The 15594-nt window shown below is 28.4% G+C and overlaps 1 protein-coding gene across 10 annotated transcripts in view; it reads right to left on the minus strand.

Moving 5' to 3' along the window:
* LOC111629993 (H(+)/Cl(-) exchange transporter 3-like) overlaps positions 1–15594 on the minus strand; it is an 83412-nt gene that overhangs the window by 26125 nt on the left and 41693 nt on the right. For all 10 annotated transcript variants that reach the window (XM_023373980.1, XM_023373974.1, XM_023373973.1 and 7 more), the window contains 4 exons: positions 12326–12529; positions 10369–10514; positions 4528–4692; positions 3727–3933 (listed from right to left, as the gene is read on the minus strand). In XM_023373980.1, coding sequence (XP_023229748.1) covers positions 3727–3933; positions 4528–4692; positions 10369–10514; positions 12326–12518 — 711 coding nt within the window. In that variant the 5' untranslated portion in view covers positions 12519–12529. The remainder of the gene's footprint in view (positions 1–3726; positions 3934–4527; positions 4693–10368; positions 10515–12325; positions 12530–15594) is intronic.

Genomic DNA, 15594 nt, shown 5'->3' on the forward strand with positions numbered 1-15594 from the left:
TTTACTGAACAAACATAAAAAGAAGCGACGGAAAATAACGAATACCGATTGATTTTCCCTTGTCTTCAGGTAACAATTCGAAACCTTTCGGAGCGCGGGAGACATCAACATCGGCACTGAACCCTATACCGATCGGATAGTATTCCTCCGAACTTTGAAACACTAATCTTCACAAAACTGTCGGGATAGTAGTCATTAAGTTTTGCATTAGTTTTTATTTACGAAAGGAGAGAGTTTAACTGTCTCATCGGATATTTGTTAACATTTTAATACCAAATTTCATCTGGGTCTCACATTTACACGTTTTTGTGCACTAGTTGATTTCTGTTCTCTGAATTTTGTAAGTGCTTTTCTGGACTTTTTATTTAAAAAAGAAATTGATAATATTATGGAGCATAAAAAGAGTGGAGTGTCAAGAACCATGATCACCATAGAAACCAAGAGATAATAGCCAAGGTTGAGAGTGGGCAGATGATGACTGATGTTGCTAGGCAGTATGGCTTGAACAGGTCTACAGTAGGCACAATCTTAGCTAAGAAAGATATATCAAGAAGACTGAAGTAGTTAAAAGAGTATAAAAATCACATCTGAGAAATAAAGAGCAATGAAAAGCTCATAATGGAACCTAAAACTGATGTGATGACAGAACTCCAAGAACTCTTAAACAAAGACACCAAGAAACTCAGCGAGATGTGTATTCTTCTGAAAAAGAAGATGAAAGAGAACCAATGCCGACATCTGCTATTAAAGATCTTTTGAAGAAGTGAGAGGATGTCAGAACAATGGTCATCCAAATGGCATCCAAACCAGAATGAGGTTAATAGGCTTGGTGATCTCTACAATGACAATGCTATTGATTACTTCTGAAAAATCCTGAAGAGAGAAAAGCAATCGATGTTAGACAGATTCTTTAATCCCCACAAATGGAAAAAACATGACTAATAAAAATGCAAGACTGTGTATATATGTATTTTTATTATTACATATAAATAAACATAGTAAGAAAGTATATATTTTTTTTTATTTTTTGGAGTCTCCAGAACGAATTAATCAAATTCCCATAAATACCTATGGTAAATCAATAACCGGTTAATGAACAATTCGGATAGCAAACAAAATCTTGGAATGGATTATGTTCATTAACCGATCACCCACTGTATTTTATTTTAGACTAAAATTGTTTTGCATTTCATGTTTGTGTTATTCTATTAACTGAAGATAACATAAACCAAAGTTAAAAATGCTTTTAATTAAATACTTCAATATCTTTAGAAGTTTGTTTGTTTATACCACTTTCTAGAGAAAATACTAGTACAAATAAGTGTCACTTCTAAGCCTATAGATTTCTGGTACAGTTTGAACATAATAGATGAACGAACATTTTCAATTCTTTGCCCAGAATCTGCTTCAGGTTTACTATCGTTTTGAATGTGAAATGTCAAGAATTTCAAACGTTTTTGAAGTTATTTGAACGTTTAGTTATTATTATTATAATAATAATGGTATCAAATTTTATGATAATCTTTTATTTTTCAGTATTATTCTGATATTTTCTCATATTTTCAATGAAATTACAAAAAATAAAATAACATGTTAAATCAATGAATAGAACGACGAGGACTTATTTCTAAATCATTTGTTCAATGGAAACTTGAATATTTTAATAATATAAAAATCAGCCATTTAAAAAAGAAAATGAAATTGTTTAGATTATTTTTCTTTTTTAAATGATTTACAAAGAACGATTACAATTAGATGCATACCAATAAGCATTTATCACCTTCATATGATGTTTCGTTAGAGGACCAACAACACTGTTCTTTATTTAGCCAGAATGCTTCCAAACATACGCCTTCTTTCAGATACCTCATCCATCCTGTTCCGATGTCTATTATACCTGCTACTGTACCTGTTGTAAATACTATCTTTTGTATAATAATTAAATTTAAAATAAAAATTTTAATTTTCAGAATATATTGTAACTATAAATTAATGGCAATTTTTAAAGTTAATCAATATATAAATTTATGGTTCTTAATTCCTTTCTCCTGTAAAATTATCTTAAATAATTTAGTTTGTCATCACCCACACCTTTTGGAAAAACCAGAATGTATGTAGATAATTTAATTTATCATTTCATTACAGAATTGTCTGTAGATAAATTATCATACTTACATTTGTAATTAGTCATTTGCATTATCTATTATGAGACATGTATTACAAAAAAATTGTCAAAATATTATTCATAAATATATAACTTTTTTTGTTATTATTCTGATAGTTTTTTGTATCAATAGTTTATAATAAAAAATATTTTTGACATTTTGATACCAATAATGCTACTTAATCCATCAATATCACAATCCTACAATTTATGTAATAAATTTCTGATAGAGTAAATATTTGTCATCTCCCATTTCTGAACTGAGAAAACAATCAGAATGACAAATAGAAATCTCATATTTTTACATTAAATTAAACTATTGATAAATAATATGAATACAATAATATAATATTATCCACCAGATAATCTTTTATTATTGTATTTATATTATTTATCAGATATTATCAATACAGATGGAATAGTAATACAATAGTCTCATAACAATTACAATAAGCAGATTCTATTGTATAATAAATAAGTTACACAGATAAATAGACCGAGTATAAATGGGCAAAATTCAAAGAAATTTACTTATTTAAGTAACATCAAAACATTAAAATCTATCTAATCTTTAGTGAATAAATGACCATCATTACTGAATATATCAAGATAACAAAATAGATGACCTTTCCCAAAGTACCTCAAACAATAACATAATTTTGAGTCATTCCTAATGAATTATAACATGTATTATGCACCAAACAATGTTATATCATTTACAGACTAGCTAAAAAACTATTACATAAATTACAATAATAAACAATTAATACTACTACTGTAATGAATACTCACTCTGTTTAGATATTATTTCTTTTTACGTTTTGACTTTTAAAAATGTCCAACATTTAAGGCCCTGTACACACTAGGCGTTTTTCAACGCGCGTTAAACGCGCGCTTTTAAACGAACGTTTAACGCGCGTTTAAGACCCTGTACACACTAGGCGTTTTTCAACGCGCGTTAAATGCGCGTTTTAAAAAACCAAGAGTTCTATGTAGCCGTACACACTCAAACGCCAAGCACGCGTTTATAGATTTTTGTTAAAACGCGCGTTTTGCGGGCATCAGCCGAGCACTTTGAGATATAGGTGCTGCCATGTTACTGTACATTCGATCGCGCATTTTCGGGTAGNTCTCGAGCATCTCCCAATTGGGTTGTAAAACTTTTAGCCACTGCAGTCGCAATTGTCCACGTGGCCAAAAAGAGCAAATTGTGACCACTGCTTAAACAACAAACGATTCAACATTAATTCATTCCAAAATTTAAATAATTTTAAAATCTTAATTAAAAATCAGTAATTAGGCATTATCATTTCCTAAATTATTTAATAAAAAATTTTTTAGTTTCAAAGACATCTCTAACCATGTTAATATTAAATGATTATACATGTTTTGAAAATTGTACAGTTAGTTTTCTTAGATTTCAATTTTAATAAATATTAAATAATTTTATTTATTAACATAATACTTATAAAATAGTTATGTAATGTATAAATGTAGAAGTAATCAATAACATTTTCTATTAAGATTTCTGTAGATATTAAACACAAAAAAATAATACTTACTTCTCTCTTTTTAGCCTCGTTATCTCCATATTTTGTAAAAAAGTACGAAAATAAATTGCCGATGCAACAGGCGACGTGTACCAGTGGACCCTCTTTTCCGAGACTGAGACCCGAACCGACTGCCAGCATCAGGCCTACCGATTTGATTACCAAAGTCCACTTTCCTAGATAACCACGAATGATGAAGCCACTTAAAATAGTTTTTATCTATTAAGAAAATGTATATGTTTTAAAATAAAGAATAAGTGTTTTTTAAAATATTTTTCAGTTTTAAAGCCACTCATTAAACTAAACATTCTGAAAAGCTGGAACTGCTGATTAAAAACACTGCATACCACTCATACCTACTTCAGTAGATTACGATTTAATGGAAGCACAAATGCTTTCAACCACTTTAAGAGTCCTTTGTTGGGTGAGAGAACCTGTTTTCACATTTCACAGCATAAGTTATAAAAAAAAAAATTAAATCTTAATGTATTGGAGTAAAGAAAAAAATAAATCTTAATGTATGAGTGGCATGCAGTGTTTTTAATCATTAAACTTGCATATACATAAAAATTTAATCATGCAATTTATCAAGTATAAATCTGTAGTACTTTTAATCTTACAGAACAGAAAACTTTTGAAAATAAATTATTTCTTGTTTTGAATGCATAAAATCTTAAATCTTAATTTTAGCACTTAGAAAAGTAATCAAACAATGCTTCTAATAAAGCTATGATTTTATTAAGTAGCTAATACAGATAATCATTTTTCATATTTTATTAATACGTAATACTATAATAAGAATAACAGTCTTACTTCTGGAATACCTGATCCACATGCGTATGGCGCAAACATCCTCACTAGTAAGGCAGATAGACCGGCGAGACATATACTAATTACGATGTAGATGAAATACGAAAATATATATTCGGCTACTTCATTGTTAGTATTAATACCAAAAACTTCGGGCCAAGAATACCACTGCAACAAAATTGAATTTCACTCATGTTAAAATGATCATTATCGATAAATTATATACATTAACAATTCTTAGTTCCCTAATTTTTTATTAATAAATTGTAAAAATAAATAAATAGTGTTTTATTTAAAAAGTAAATTCCAGTTTTGAACACTACATAATTGTAATGTTCAAAACTGGAAAGCTGATTATCTACGTGATTTAGAACCGACATACAAGTGTTTTGTCTATTTTATAAAGTTATCTAATGATATCACAAATCTCTAAAATCAGAGTGAATAACAACAAATTAGATATGATTTCATTTCTATTTCATTGGTATAAAACTATATTTTGATTCTTAAATAATGAAGTATCTTCCTTTGCCAGTTATTGAGACATCCATAAGTATTAGTAGCCTTAATCACATAAAATTAGAACAGAAATTAGAAGAGTTCTATTGGTGAATTATTCTGCAGGGCAGTATTATCAAATTCATTGAGTACAGAAATACACCAATTAGACCAAAGATTACTTTCCGATCATTAGCGACTAGGCTTGTTTTCACAAGAAATGCTAACGTGCAGCCAAACATTTATTTTTATATGTAGATTACTTCTGAAATAAAATACTCTTGATAACAGACTACATAGATTCTGTCAAAAATGACACCATATAATCATGTAACTTTCATAAATTAGTTTCGCATAACCGACAATGCACAAATTAAAAATAAAACATTTAATAAACACTTTCATTTGTTAAGCTCAAACTTCTTTCAAATATTCTGAAGCTCGAGCGTAACAAGTGAAAGTGCTTATTAAATGTTTTATTTTGAATGTTTGTATCGTCAGTTATGCAAAACTAATTTATGAAGCTTACTTAACCCTAGGGGTTGTGACACTAACATAATTAATAATAATAATAAATGTAAAATCTTTTGCCCTCTTCCTTATAAACATTTGAGATAACCAATTATCACAACTGCCATAGAAAAATGGAACTTTTTAAGAATTACATCTAAATGAATTAGGCTAATAATTGAATATTGTTTAAAAAATTTAATTTGTTTATAACATACTTTTCTCGAATACCTCAACACATTTGTATACCAGATACCGACAGATGAATGTACTAAAATGTCATTCCTAATTTTTCACATTTTAATACGAATTGTTGTTTGAATTAGGAAAGTAATTTATAAATTTTTGTAGTAAATTTTAAATAAAAAAAACATAATGGCCCNTTATCATCATCAATTAATGGAAAATGGTAAAGTTTAATAAAAATCAATCAAACAGATTTTGAGAACAAACACAATTCTATATGCCACATAGAAGAGGCTTCATTAATGCTCTGCCTCAACAAGACTATTATATTACAAAAAGGCAAAAAGGAAGGACAACATGAAAAGTTTTATCTTTGTAAAGTTGTATTTATGTATTTTATATTTATTAAATGTGAATAATGCCGGCCATGTACAGTACTTGTATTAGTTTTTTATTTACAACCAACTCACTTTAAAGAGGTTAACTAGTAATTACTAATGAATGTTTTCAAACTTTCTTTGTCAGAAAGCTTTGACAACGTGTTAAAATAGAATGGCAATCTTTAAAAGCAATGACCCAAGCTAATGCCTTAACAGTCTTGGCTATTCGACCATTGTACTTCCAGCACTGAATCTGTATAGTAGTTACAACAATGCACAAAGCTGCCAACATTAGAAAATAAAATTATGCCAAGTGTTGCTAACACTACTTTGTTGCTAGCTTGAGGATTTATTTTATATTTGCAACTGAAATTACTACAAATACAAACAGTATAAAAACAACTGTCACGTACTGTTTAACATTTGAGTAGTGCTTAATCGTGTGACAGTTTATTTTTTGTTATAAAATATCCAATTAACGTAGCCAAAAGAAATTTTTGGGAGGAATTTGAAATAATTTGAAACTTCTTCGGTGAATGAAAAGTATTAATAGTTTTAAGTTTCTTCTATATTTTATTTCATTTACACTTTACAGCCATTAAATATTAAAAATAATATATAAATGTTGTCTTATTAGGTTAATAAAAAATAATTATTTACTAAAATTATTCTGTTATAATTGATATGTATTAATTTAAAAAGTATATTTTTTATCAAATAATTTCATTTGAGAAACTAAAGCATAAAAACATGCAGAAACATTCAACTGGTTCCTTTTATATCATGTGCTAATAAGCAGTTAGATGTTACTCAAATTGCCTAGTTTCATTAGACAGAAGCTGAAACACCTGAAACAGATGCCATTAACCTGGTTTCAACATCTGCAGAAACCAGGTTAACAGCATTTCAAGATGTGACCAAAAAAATTAGACAGATTATGAAATAAATGTTTATTATGGGATGTGTTAGCATTCAAGAAATGACTAGACACTTCTTCAAATGGCAAATTTCAGCAAATAGCTATGACATATATGTTGTAGCTACACACACGTAATCTTCGAAAAAGAATGCTATCATTTTATCATCTTTAAATTATTGTAATTATGTTAAGTATAATCTGAAAAGTATGCACTGTTCACCAATCAATAGCATAATTGTTTGAGTTTCATCTACCATCTGCATACATACATCCTTTTGTCTACCACCTCTAAAAAGTGCTGTAGACGAAAATGGAAATTCCACGACAGAGAAGTTTCGAACAGCAGAATTGTTCAAAAAGTTGGAATCGATCATCATTGCACAACATGATTTTTGACAACTTTCTTAGTTTCATATACAATTTCAAATTGATCCACTACATAAGGCAAACATTCTTATTATACAATGACGACTGATTCAGACTTTGTGAACTGCAGAACACAAAACGCCTTCTCTGTCAGTGAATTGCCATTTTTGCTTACAATGCTTACTAGAGGCAGTAGGCAAAAAGATGTTTAGCAGTAGATGTGACAGCAGTAGATGAAACTCAAATAGTTTCATCTACTGCTGTCTGACATCTATAATATCTATCAAATCTTAAGTAACACCAAAACATTAAAATCTATCAAACTTCTTATCGATTGGTGAATTCATACTTCTCAGGTAATATCAAACAATTACAGTAATTTAAAATGGTAACATTCTTCTTGGAAGACCATAAAAAGTTATTTACAACTCAGTCTGTTCTATTCATTCTTATTCTTTCATATAACCATTCACATATCATAGTATGTATTAATTTCAAGCTACAAACACAAAACTAAAAGACTCCTTTTCTTCACTAACTTTCCAATTTTCATGTAACTAAGGTATGCCAAGGTAACCATGGTAAGGTATGCCAATTTTCATGTAACATAGGTGTGCCAAGACTTGAAACTGTCTATGTCTCAGAAAGGAAATTTAAATTAATGAAATTATTAAAGTTTAACTCAATTCCTATACGATAGGTACATAGAATCAAGTTTTCATATCAACATAAATAAAAATTTATCAATAAAATTTGATATTAGACAAACATCTAAAAATATTTTACAAAATTCTAGTTTGAATTATTTTTACATTCCTTCACATTGAAATTAATTACTGCAAATAAAGTATAATTTAAACAACAACAAACAAACTTCTAAAGTTGAGGTTACCATAAGTATTTAATTAGAAATGTTTAGGAAATATTCAGCTAACAGAATAATATACTGAATAGACTTGATCAACAAAAATATCATTTGTACTTGGTACCATATTTGAAATAATAAAAAAAATGCTACATTCAGGTAATATTTTATTTTTTGTCTGTCATTTTATGTTCATTTTTACAGGAATGAAAATGTTTGATTAAAAATGTTTGTTTTTGTTTCCTAAATAAACATTTTTCTTATTACAGTGGGTGATCGGTTAACAAACAGTTCGGACTATGAACAAATCAGATAGCGAACACTTTTGCAAAAGATTTTTATGTTCGGACAATGAACACTTCACAGAACAAACACAAAAAGAAGCGACGTAAAATAACAAATACTGATTGATTTTCCCTTGTCTCCAGAGGACAATGCAAAATCTTTCAGAGCTCTGAAGACGTCAACATCAATGCTCAACCTATACCGATCGGATAGTATTCCTCCGAACTTTGAAACACTAATCTTCACAAAACTGTCGGGATAGTAGTCATTAAGTTTTGCATTAGTTTTTATTTACGAAAGGAGAGAGTTTAACTGTCCCATCGGATATTTGTTAACATTTTAATACCAAATTTCATCTGGGTCTCACATTTACACGTTTTTGTGCACTAGTTGATTTCTGTTCTCTGAATTTTGTAAGTGCTTTTCTGGACTTTTTATTTAAAAAAGAAATTGATAATATTATGGAGCATAAAAAGAGTGGAGTGTCAAGAACCATGATCACCATAGAAACCAAGAGATAATAGCCAAGGTTGAGAGTGGGCAGATGATGACTGATGTTGCTAGGCAGTATGGCTTGAACAGGTCTACAGTAGGCACAATCTTAGCTAAGAAAGATATATCAAGAAGACTGAAGTAGTTAAAAGAGTATAAAAATCACATCTGAGAAATAAAGAGCAATGAAAAGCTCATAATGGAACCTAAAACTGATGTGATGACAGAACTCCAAGAACTCTTAAACAAAGACACCAAGAAACTCAGCGAGATGTGTATTCTTCTGAAAAAGAAGATGAAAGAGAACCAATGCCGACATCTGCTATTAAAGATCTTTTGAAGAAGTGAGAGGATGTCAGAACAATGGTCATCCAAATGGCATCCAAACCAGAATGAGGTTAATAGGCTTGGTGATCTCTACAATGACAATGCTATTGATTACTTCTGAAAAATCCTGAAGAGAGAAAAGCAATCGATGTTAGACAGATTCTTTAATCCCCACAAATGGAAAAAACATGACTAATAAAAATGCAAGACTGTGTATATATGTATTTTTATTATTACATATAAATAAACATAGTAAGAAAGTATATATTTTTTTTATTTTTTGGAGTCTCCAGAACGAATTAATCAAATTCTCATAAATACCTATGGTAAATCAATAACCGGTTAATGAACAATTCGGATAGCAAACAAAATCTTGGAATGGATTATGTTCATTAACCGATCACCCACTGTATTTTATTTTAGACTAAAATTGTTTTGCATTTCATGTTTGTGTTATTCTATTAACTGAAGATAACATAAACCAAAGTTAAAAATGCTTTTAATTAAATACTTCAATATCTTTAGAAGTTTGTTTGTTTATACCACTTTCTAGAGAAAATACTAGTACAAATAAGTGTCACTTCTAAGCCTATAGATTTCTGGTACAGTTTGAACATAATAGATGAACGAACATTTTCAATTCTTTGCCCAGAATCTGCTTCAGGTTTACTATCGTTTTGAATGTGAAATGTCAAGAATTTCAAACGTTTTTGAAGTTATTTGAACGTTTAGTTATTATTATTATAATAATAATGGTATCAAATTTTATGATAATCTTTTATTTTTCAGTATTATTCTGATATTTTCTCATATTTTCAATGAAATTACAAAAAATAAAATAACATGTTAAATCAATGAATAGAACGACGAGGACTTATTTCTAAATCATTTGTTCAATGGAAACTTGAATATTTTAATAATATAAAAATCAGCCATTTAAAAAAGAAAATGAAATTGTTTAGATTATTTTTCTTTTTTAAATGATTTACAAAGAACGATTACAATTAGATGCATACCAATAAGCATTTATCACCTTCATATGATGTTTCGTTAGAGGACCAACAACACTGTTCTTTATTTAGCCAGAATGCTTCCAAACATACGCCTTCTTTCAGATACCTCATCCATCCTGTTCCGATGTCTATTATACCTGCTACTGTACCTGTTGTAAATACTATCTTTTGTATAATAATTAAATTTAAAATAAAAATTTTAATTTTCAGAATATATTGTAACTATAAATTAATGGCAATTTTTAAAGTTAATCAATATATAAATTTATGGTTCTTAATTCCTTTCTCCTGTAAAATTATCTTAAATAATTTAGTTTGTCATCACCCACACCTTTTGGAAAAACCAGAATGTATGTAGATAATTTAATTTATCATTTCATTACAGAATTGTCTGTAGATAAATTATCATACTTACATTTGTAATTAGTCATTTGCATTATCTATTATGAGACATGTATTACAAAAAAATTGTCAAAATATTATTCATAAATATATAACTTTTTTTGTTATTATTCTGATAGTTTTTTGTATCAATAGTTTATAATAAAAAATATTTTTGACATTTTGATACCAATAATGCTACTTAATCCATCAATATCACAATCCTACAATTTATGTAATAAATTTCTGATAGAGTAAATATTTGTCATCTCCCATTTCTGAACTGAGAAAACAATCAGAATGACAAATAGAAATCTCATATTTTTACATTAAATTAAACTATTGATAAATAATATGAATACAATAATATAATATTATCCACCAGATAATCTTTTATTATTGTATTTATATTATTTATCAGATATTATCAATACAGATGGAATAGTAATACAATAGTCTCATAACAATTACAATAAGCAGATTCTATTGTATAATAAATAAGTTACACAGATAAATAGACCGAGTATAAATGGGCAAAATTCAAAGAAATTTACTTATTTAAGTAACATCAAAACATTAAAATCTATCTAATCTTTAGTGAATAAATGACCATCATTACTGAATATATCAAGATAACAAAATAGATTACCTTTCCCAAAGTACCTCAAACAATAACATAATTTTGAGTCATTCCTAATGAATTATAACATGTATTATGCACCAAACAATGTTATATCATTTACAGACTAGCTAAAAAACTATTACATAAATTACAATAATAAACAATTAATACTACTACTGTAATGAATACTCACTCTGTTTAGATATTATTTCTTTTTACGTTTTGACTTTTAAAAATGTCCAACATTTAAGGCCCTGTACACACTAGGCGTTTTTCAACGCGCGTTAAATGCGCGTTTTAAAAAACCAAGAGTTCTATGTAGCCGTACACACTCAAACGCCAAGCACGCGTTTATAGATTTTTGTTAAAACGCGCGTTTTGCGGGCACTTTACGGGCGCTTTGAGATATATGTGCTGCCTTATAGCGACGATGGAGGAGCACACACAATCAATTACTTTCTCGTCCATTTCCAAACTGAGCCAGTGCTAAACACCGAACTAACGCTCGTCGAACGCCGAGCTAACGCGTGTTAGCTCGGCATTTAACGCGCGTTGAAAAACGCCTAGTGTGTACAGGGTCTAAATATTGTAAAAACAGAATGGTAAAGGCCAAAAAAACTGATTTTTAAATTTTAAACTTAAAAAAAAAATGTATTAATATTGTTCTAAAATTATTCATTTTATATTTTTATAATATGCAGATTTAAGAACGATTTGATTCCTAACGGAAACAAGCAACGATAGGAGGTGTCCCACATAATCCAGCTTGCCTTTAGCTTATAACAGAAAGGTGCATTCAAATTAGTTTCAGTTCCCAGTTAGCATGAAAGGGTTGTTGTGAAAACCATCTTCAGGATCATTTTTAATATATTTTTTACAACTTTAAAATCAAAACTTTGACATTTTATTAGAAAACATCAATATATATAAAACAGAAAAATAATCTGATGAGGTTACCTGTAGTCATTCCAACTAAGAGCAGACACAGCCAACCCGACCAGGCATCGTGAAATCCTCTGATACAATCCCATACGGAATCTTTCTTCTTGGAAATTATGTAGCGATGCCTCGTTCGATCCTGAGCTATGTCTCTCTGCCAATCTATGGTGTGGAAATCCTCGTAGTGCCTTGTTTTGGGAATTTCTTCCATTTCTCCTAATTCTTTTAGAAGACAAATACTATTTTAATCAAACTAAAATTTTATATTTTCAAAAATATATAAAATCAACTCAAAATTTCAAAAATAAATTATACAATTTAGTCATAAAAGCAGCATTATATTTTAAACAAAATTTCTAAATTCAACAGTGTTTTCTAAATAAAAACATTTAAAGAAAATCAATTTAAATCAAAGTTAACTGAAGTAAATCTCTTTTTAGCTTTTAAATGACTCAAAATTATAAATCTGAGAATAGATTTTACGAAGAGACATTTATTTTAACTGAATTAATACTAAAAACAAAGATAATGTAAAAGAAATTATTTTCAATTAAGTAAAGCAGAATTTATAAATATTTTAATTACATTGAAATTTTATTATTTAAAATCAGTCACGCAATTAGCATAGAATAATTGCCTTTGAATATTTTGATATGTAAAACAGATCGACGAGACAAGACAATTTAAACTTTTAATACATTGTCTGAATATATTTTTTTGTATGTCTTGAAATCAACTCCATCGTGTTAAATTCAAACAATTGTTATAGAAACTTAAGGAGTCAACCTATTTATTTCCATTTAATTGGAATAAATAGATCAACTCATTAAATTTCTGTAGTGATTATTCGAAATTAATTTTCTTCTTTTGTGATTTATTAGAAAAGAATATTGGCAATTCCAGAAAAGCTCCTTTTTTCCATCATACTGAAAAATTCATATAGATTTTTTTAACTTTTAGCTCTTCATTTGTAATGTTTTGAAATATCAATTCAAATTCAAACTGAATACAGTACCACCATTTTGAATTACTGTAATTATGTTAATCATTACTCAATAAGCGCACAACATATACCAATTGATAAAGTAACCGTCGGAGTTTTGTACTCCATCTGCATTCAAATGTCTTGTTGTCTACTACCTTCAGGAAGCACTGCAAACAAAAATAGCAATTCCACAACAAAGAAGGTGTTTTGTGTTCTGCAGTTCAAATCGGAATCACTCGCATCGTGCGGTGCAAATAATCTGCAGAAGCAATAGAATTTTAACTGCCATAAGAGGAGTGGCAATGGATAAGCCATAGCGAGCATAGAAAGAATTTGAGTATCGGTGGATGCGTGGATGTGTGACAAGTAGTGAGAGATGCAGGCATTGAGAGATTGTAATGGGCAAACATAAAACTCAGACAGTTTTCCAATGTTTTAATGTACATTATGACATATTCTCCAATAATAATTAACATGATTATGATAATTTAAAATGATGGAATTCTTTCTGGAAGACTGTACTTTGAAACCAAAGCATAGCTATTAACCATAAACATTGTAATAAAATACACACAAATTCTATTAAAATCAATTACATTTTTTTAAAAATCTACATTGAAATTTATAAAATTATTTAATTTAAATGAGTTTATATTTAAACATTTAAAATTTATTTTATTAAAATACATTTAAAAAAACAATTTTTCATCTTTGTTTAAACAGCTCAATATCCTTAAAATATCCAGCTGTAAATTAATTTATTCTACATCATCACATTATAGAAAGTAACATCCGACATATAACTTATGCAATCACTTACACAATGTTAAATAAATATTGAGTTGGCATTTGATAGAGAATTTCCAATAAATATTAAATTACAATAATTTTCAGTTCAAATTATATAAAAATGAAGTATTTATGTAATTACTTATGAATGAATTTAATAATCTATTTAGATAAAAACAAAATTGTTATAAGTTTTATTATTATTATTTTTCAAAGATTTTTGCAAATAGAATTTATCATCATTTATAAATATTACAGCAAATACTGCTTTAAATATCTGAAATTTAATTTCAGATATTTAAAGCAATTTCTTTTACAAAATTGATGGTTACTGTTTTTTTGGTTCACTATGCTTGTACAGTGCCATCTTTAGGGCAGGGCCCCAGGCTGTAGGGGGCCCCTTAATCCAAAAGTAATAAAGTTACAAATAAAAAATAATTAACTTGTTTATTTCAATTAACCTATTTATTTCTCCTATACATAGTTAAAAATTATCTTAAAACTAAGCAAACTTATAAAATTTGTCTTAGACATTTTGCTGCTGTGAAATTCATAATTAATTTATCAACATTTTACTTTATTAATTATATCCGATTCCATATTCATAATAGAAAGATTATTCAATCTCGATTGAGACATCGTATTACGATGATCATTTTTTATAAATTTCAAAATAGAAAATGAACATTCACCACAACAATTTGTAATCATTAAAGTTAAAAATATTCTAAGTCTGATCTTTATACTACGATAGCAAATCCTGCTTTATTAAAAAATACATATCTGAGATCGACATATTTTCTTTACCGACTTCATTTAGATAATGTTTAAAATGAATGTATTCGTTCACTAAATTTTTGCCACAAACATCTTTATCATAAGTTTTTGAAGTTCTCACAAGAATCTTTTCTTTCACCTTTGTTCATATTTTGAAGTGAAGTAAAAAACTGAAAATCATTATTAATTTTTTCATAAACAGTTACCCTTTTACGTAAATTTGAACAAAGAAAGTCGATAATTGGTAAAAATATTTCAATTTTTATTTTTTCTTCGAAAGTATGCTGAGTGTTTTCTCTCGATCCATCATAACGTGTTAATCTTATACTTCTTTCTCTGATTCTTGGTTCTGAAAAACCAATTGAAATTGTTGAGAAAGATTTTGCTTTTTCCAAAAAATCATTAAAATCTTCTCTTTTTTCAGACAAATATGATTCCAAAGAATTTAGCAGGCAAACTGCTACACTCAAGTCTAAACGTTCTTTCTGTAAAGTTTTGTTTGTAAAAATATCACTTACTAAAACCAATAACCGGTATTAAATAATCGTAAAATGTACTGCAAACGTTTTCGGTTCTTTCCCTAGGACCTTTCTCAAGCAGCGATTCGTCTTTAGAATAACTATGAACGAAGACCAGTAAATAGCGATATTCGGGAATGCACGTGATTCACATTAATGTTGAATTTTGACTTTTGAAATGTTGTTCGAAAGAATAATTTTTCGAATATCGCTATTTA

This window comes from Centruroides sculpturatus, unplaced genomic scaffold (assembly GCF_000671375.1).
Source record: "Centruroides sculpturatus isolate CEXI.00-Female unplaced genomic scaffold, Cexi_2.0 scaffold656, whole genome shotgun sequence".
Classification (NCBI taxonomy): domain Eukaryota; kingdom Metazoa; phylum Arthropoda; class Arachnida; order Scorpiones; family Buthidae; genus Centruroides; species Centruroides sculpturatus.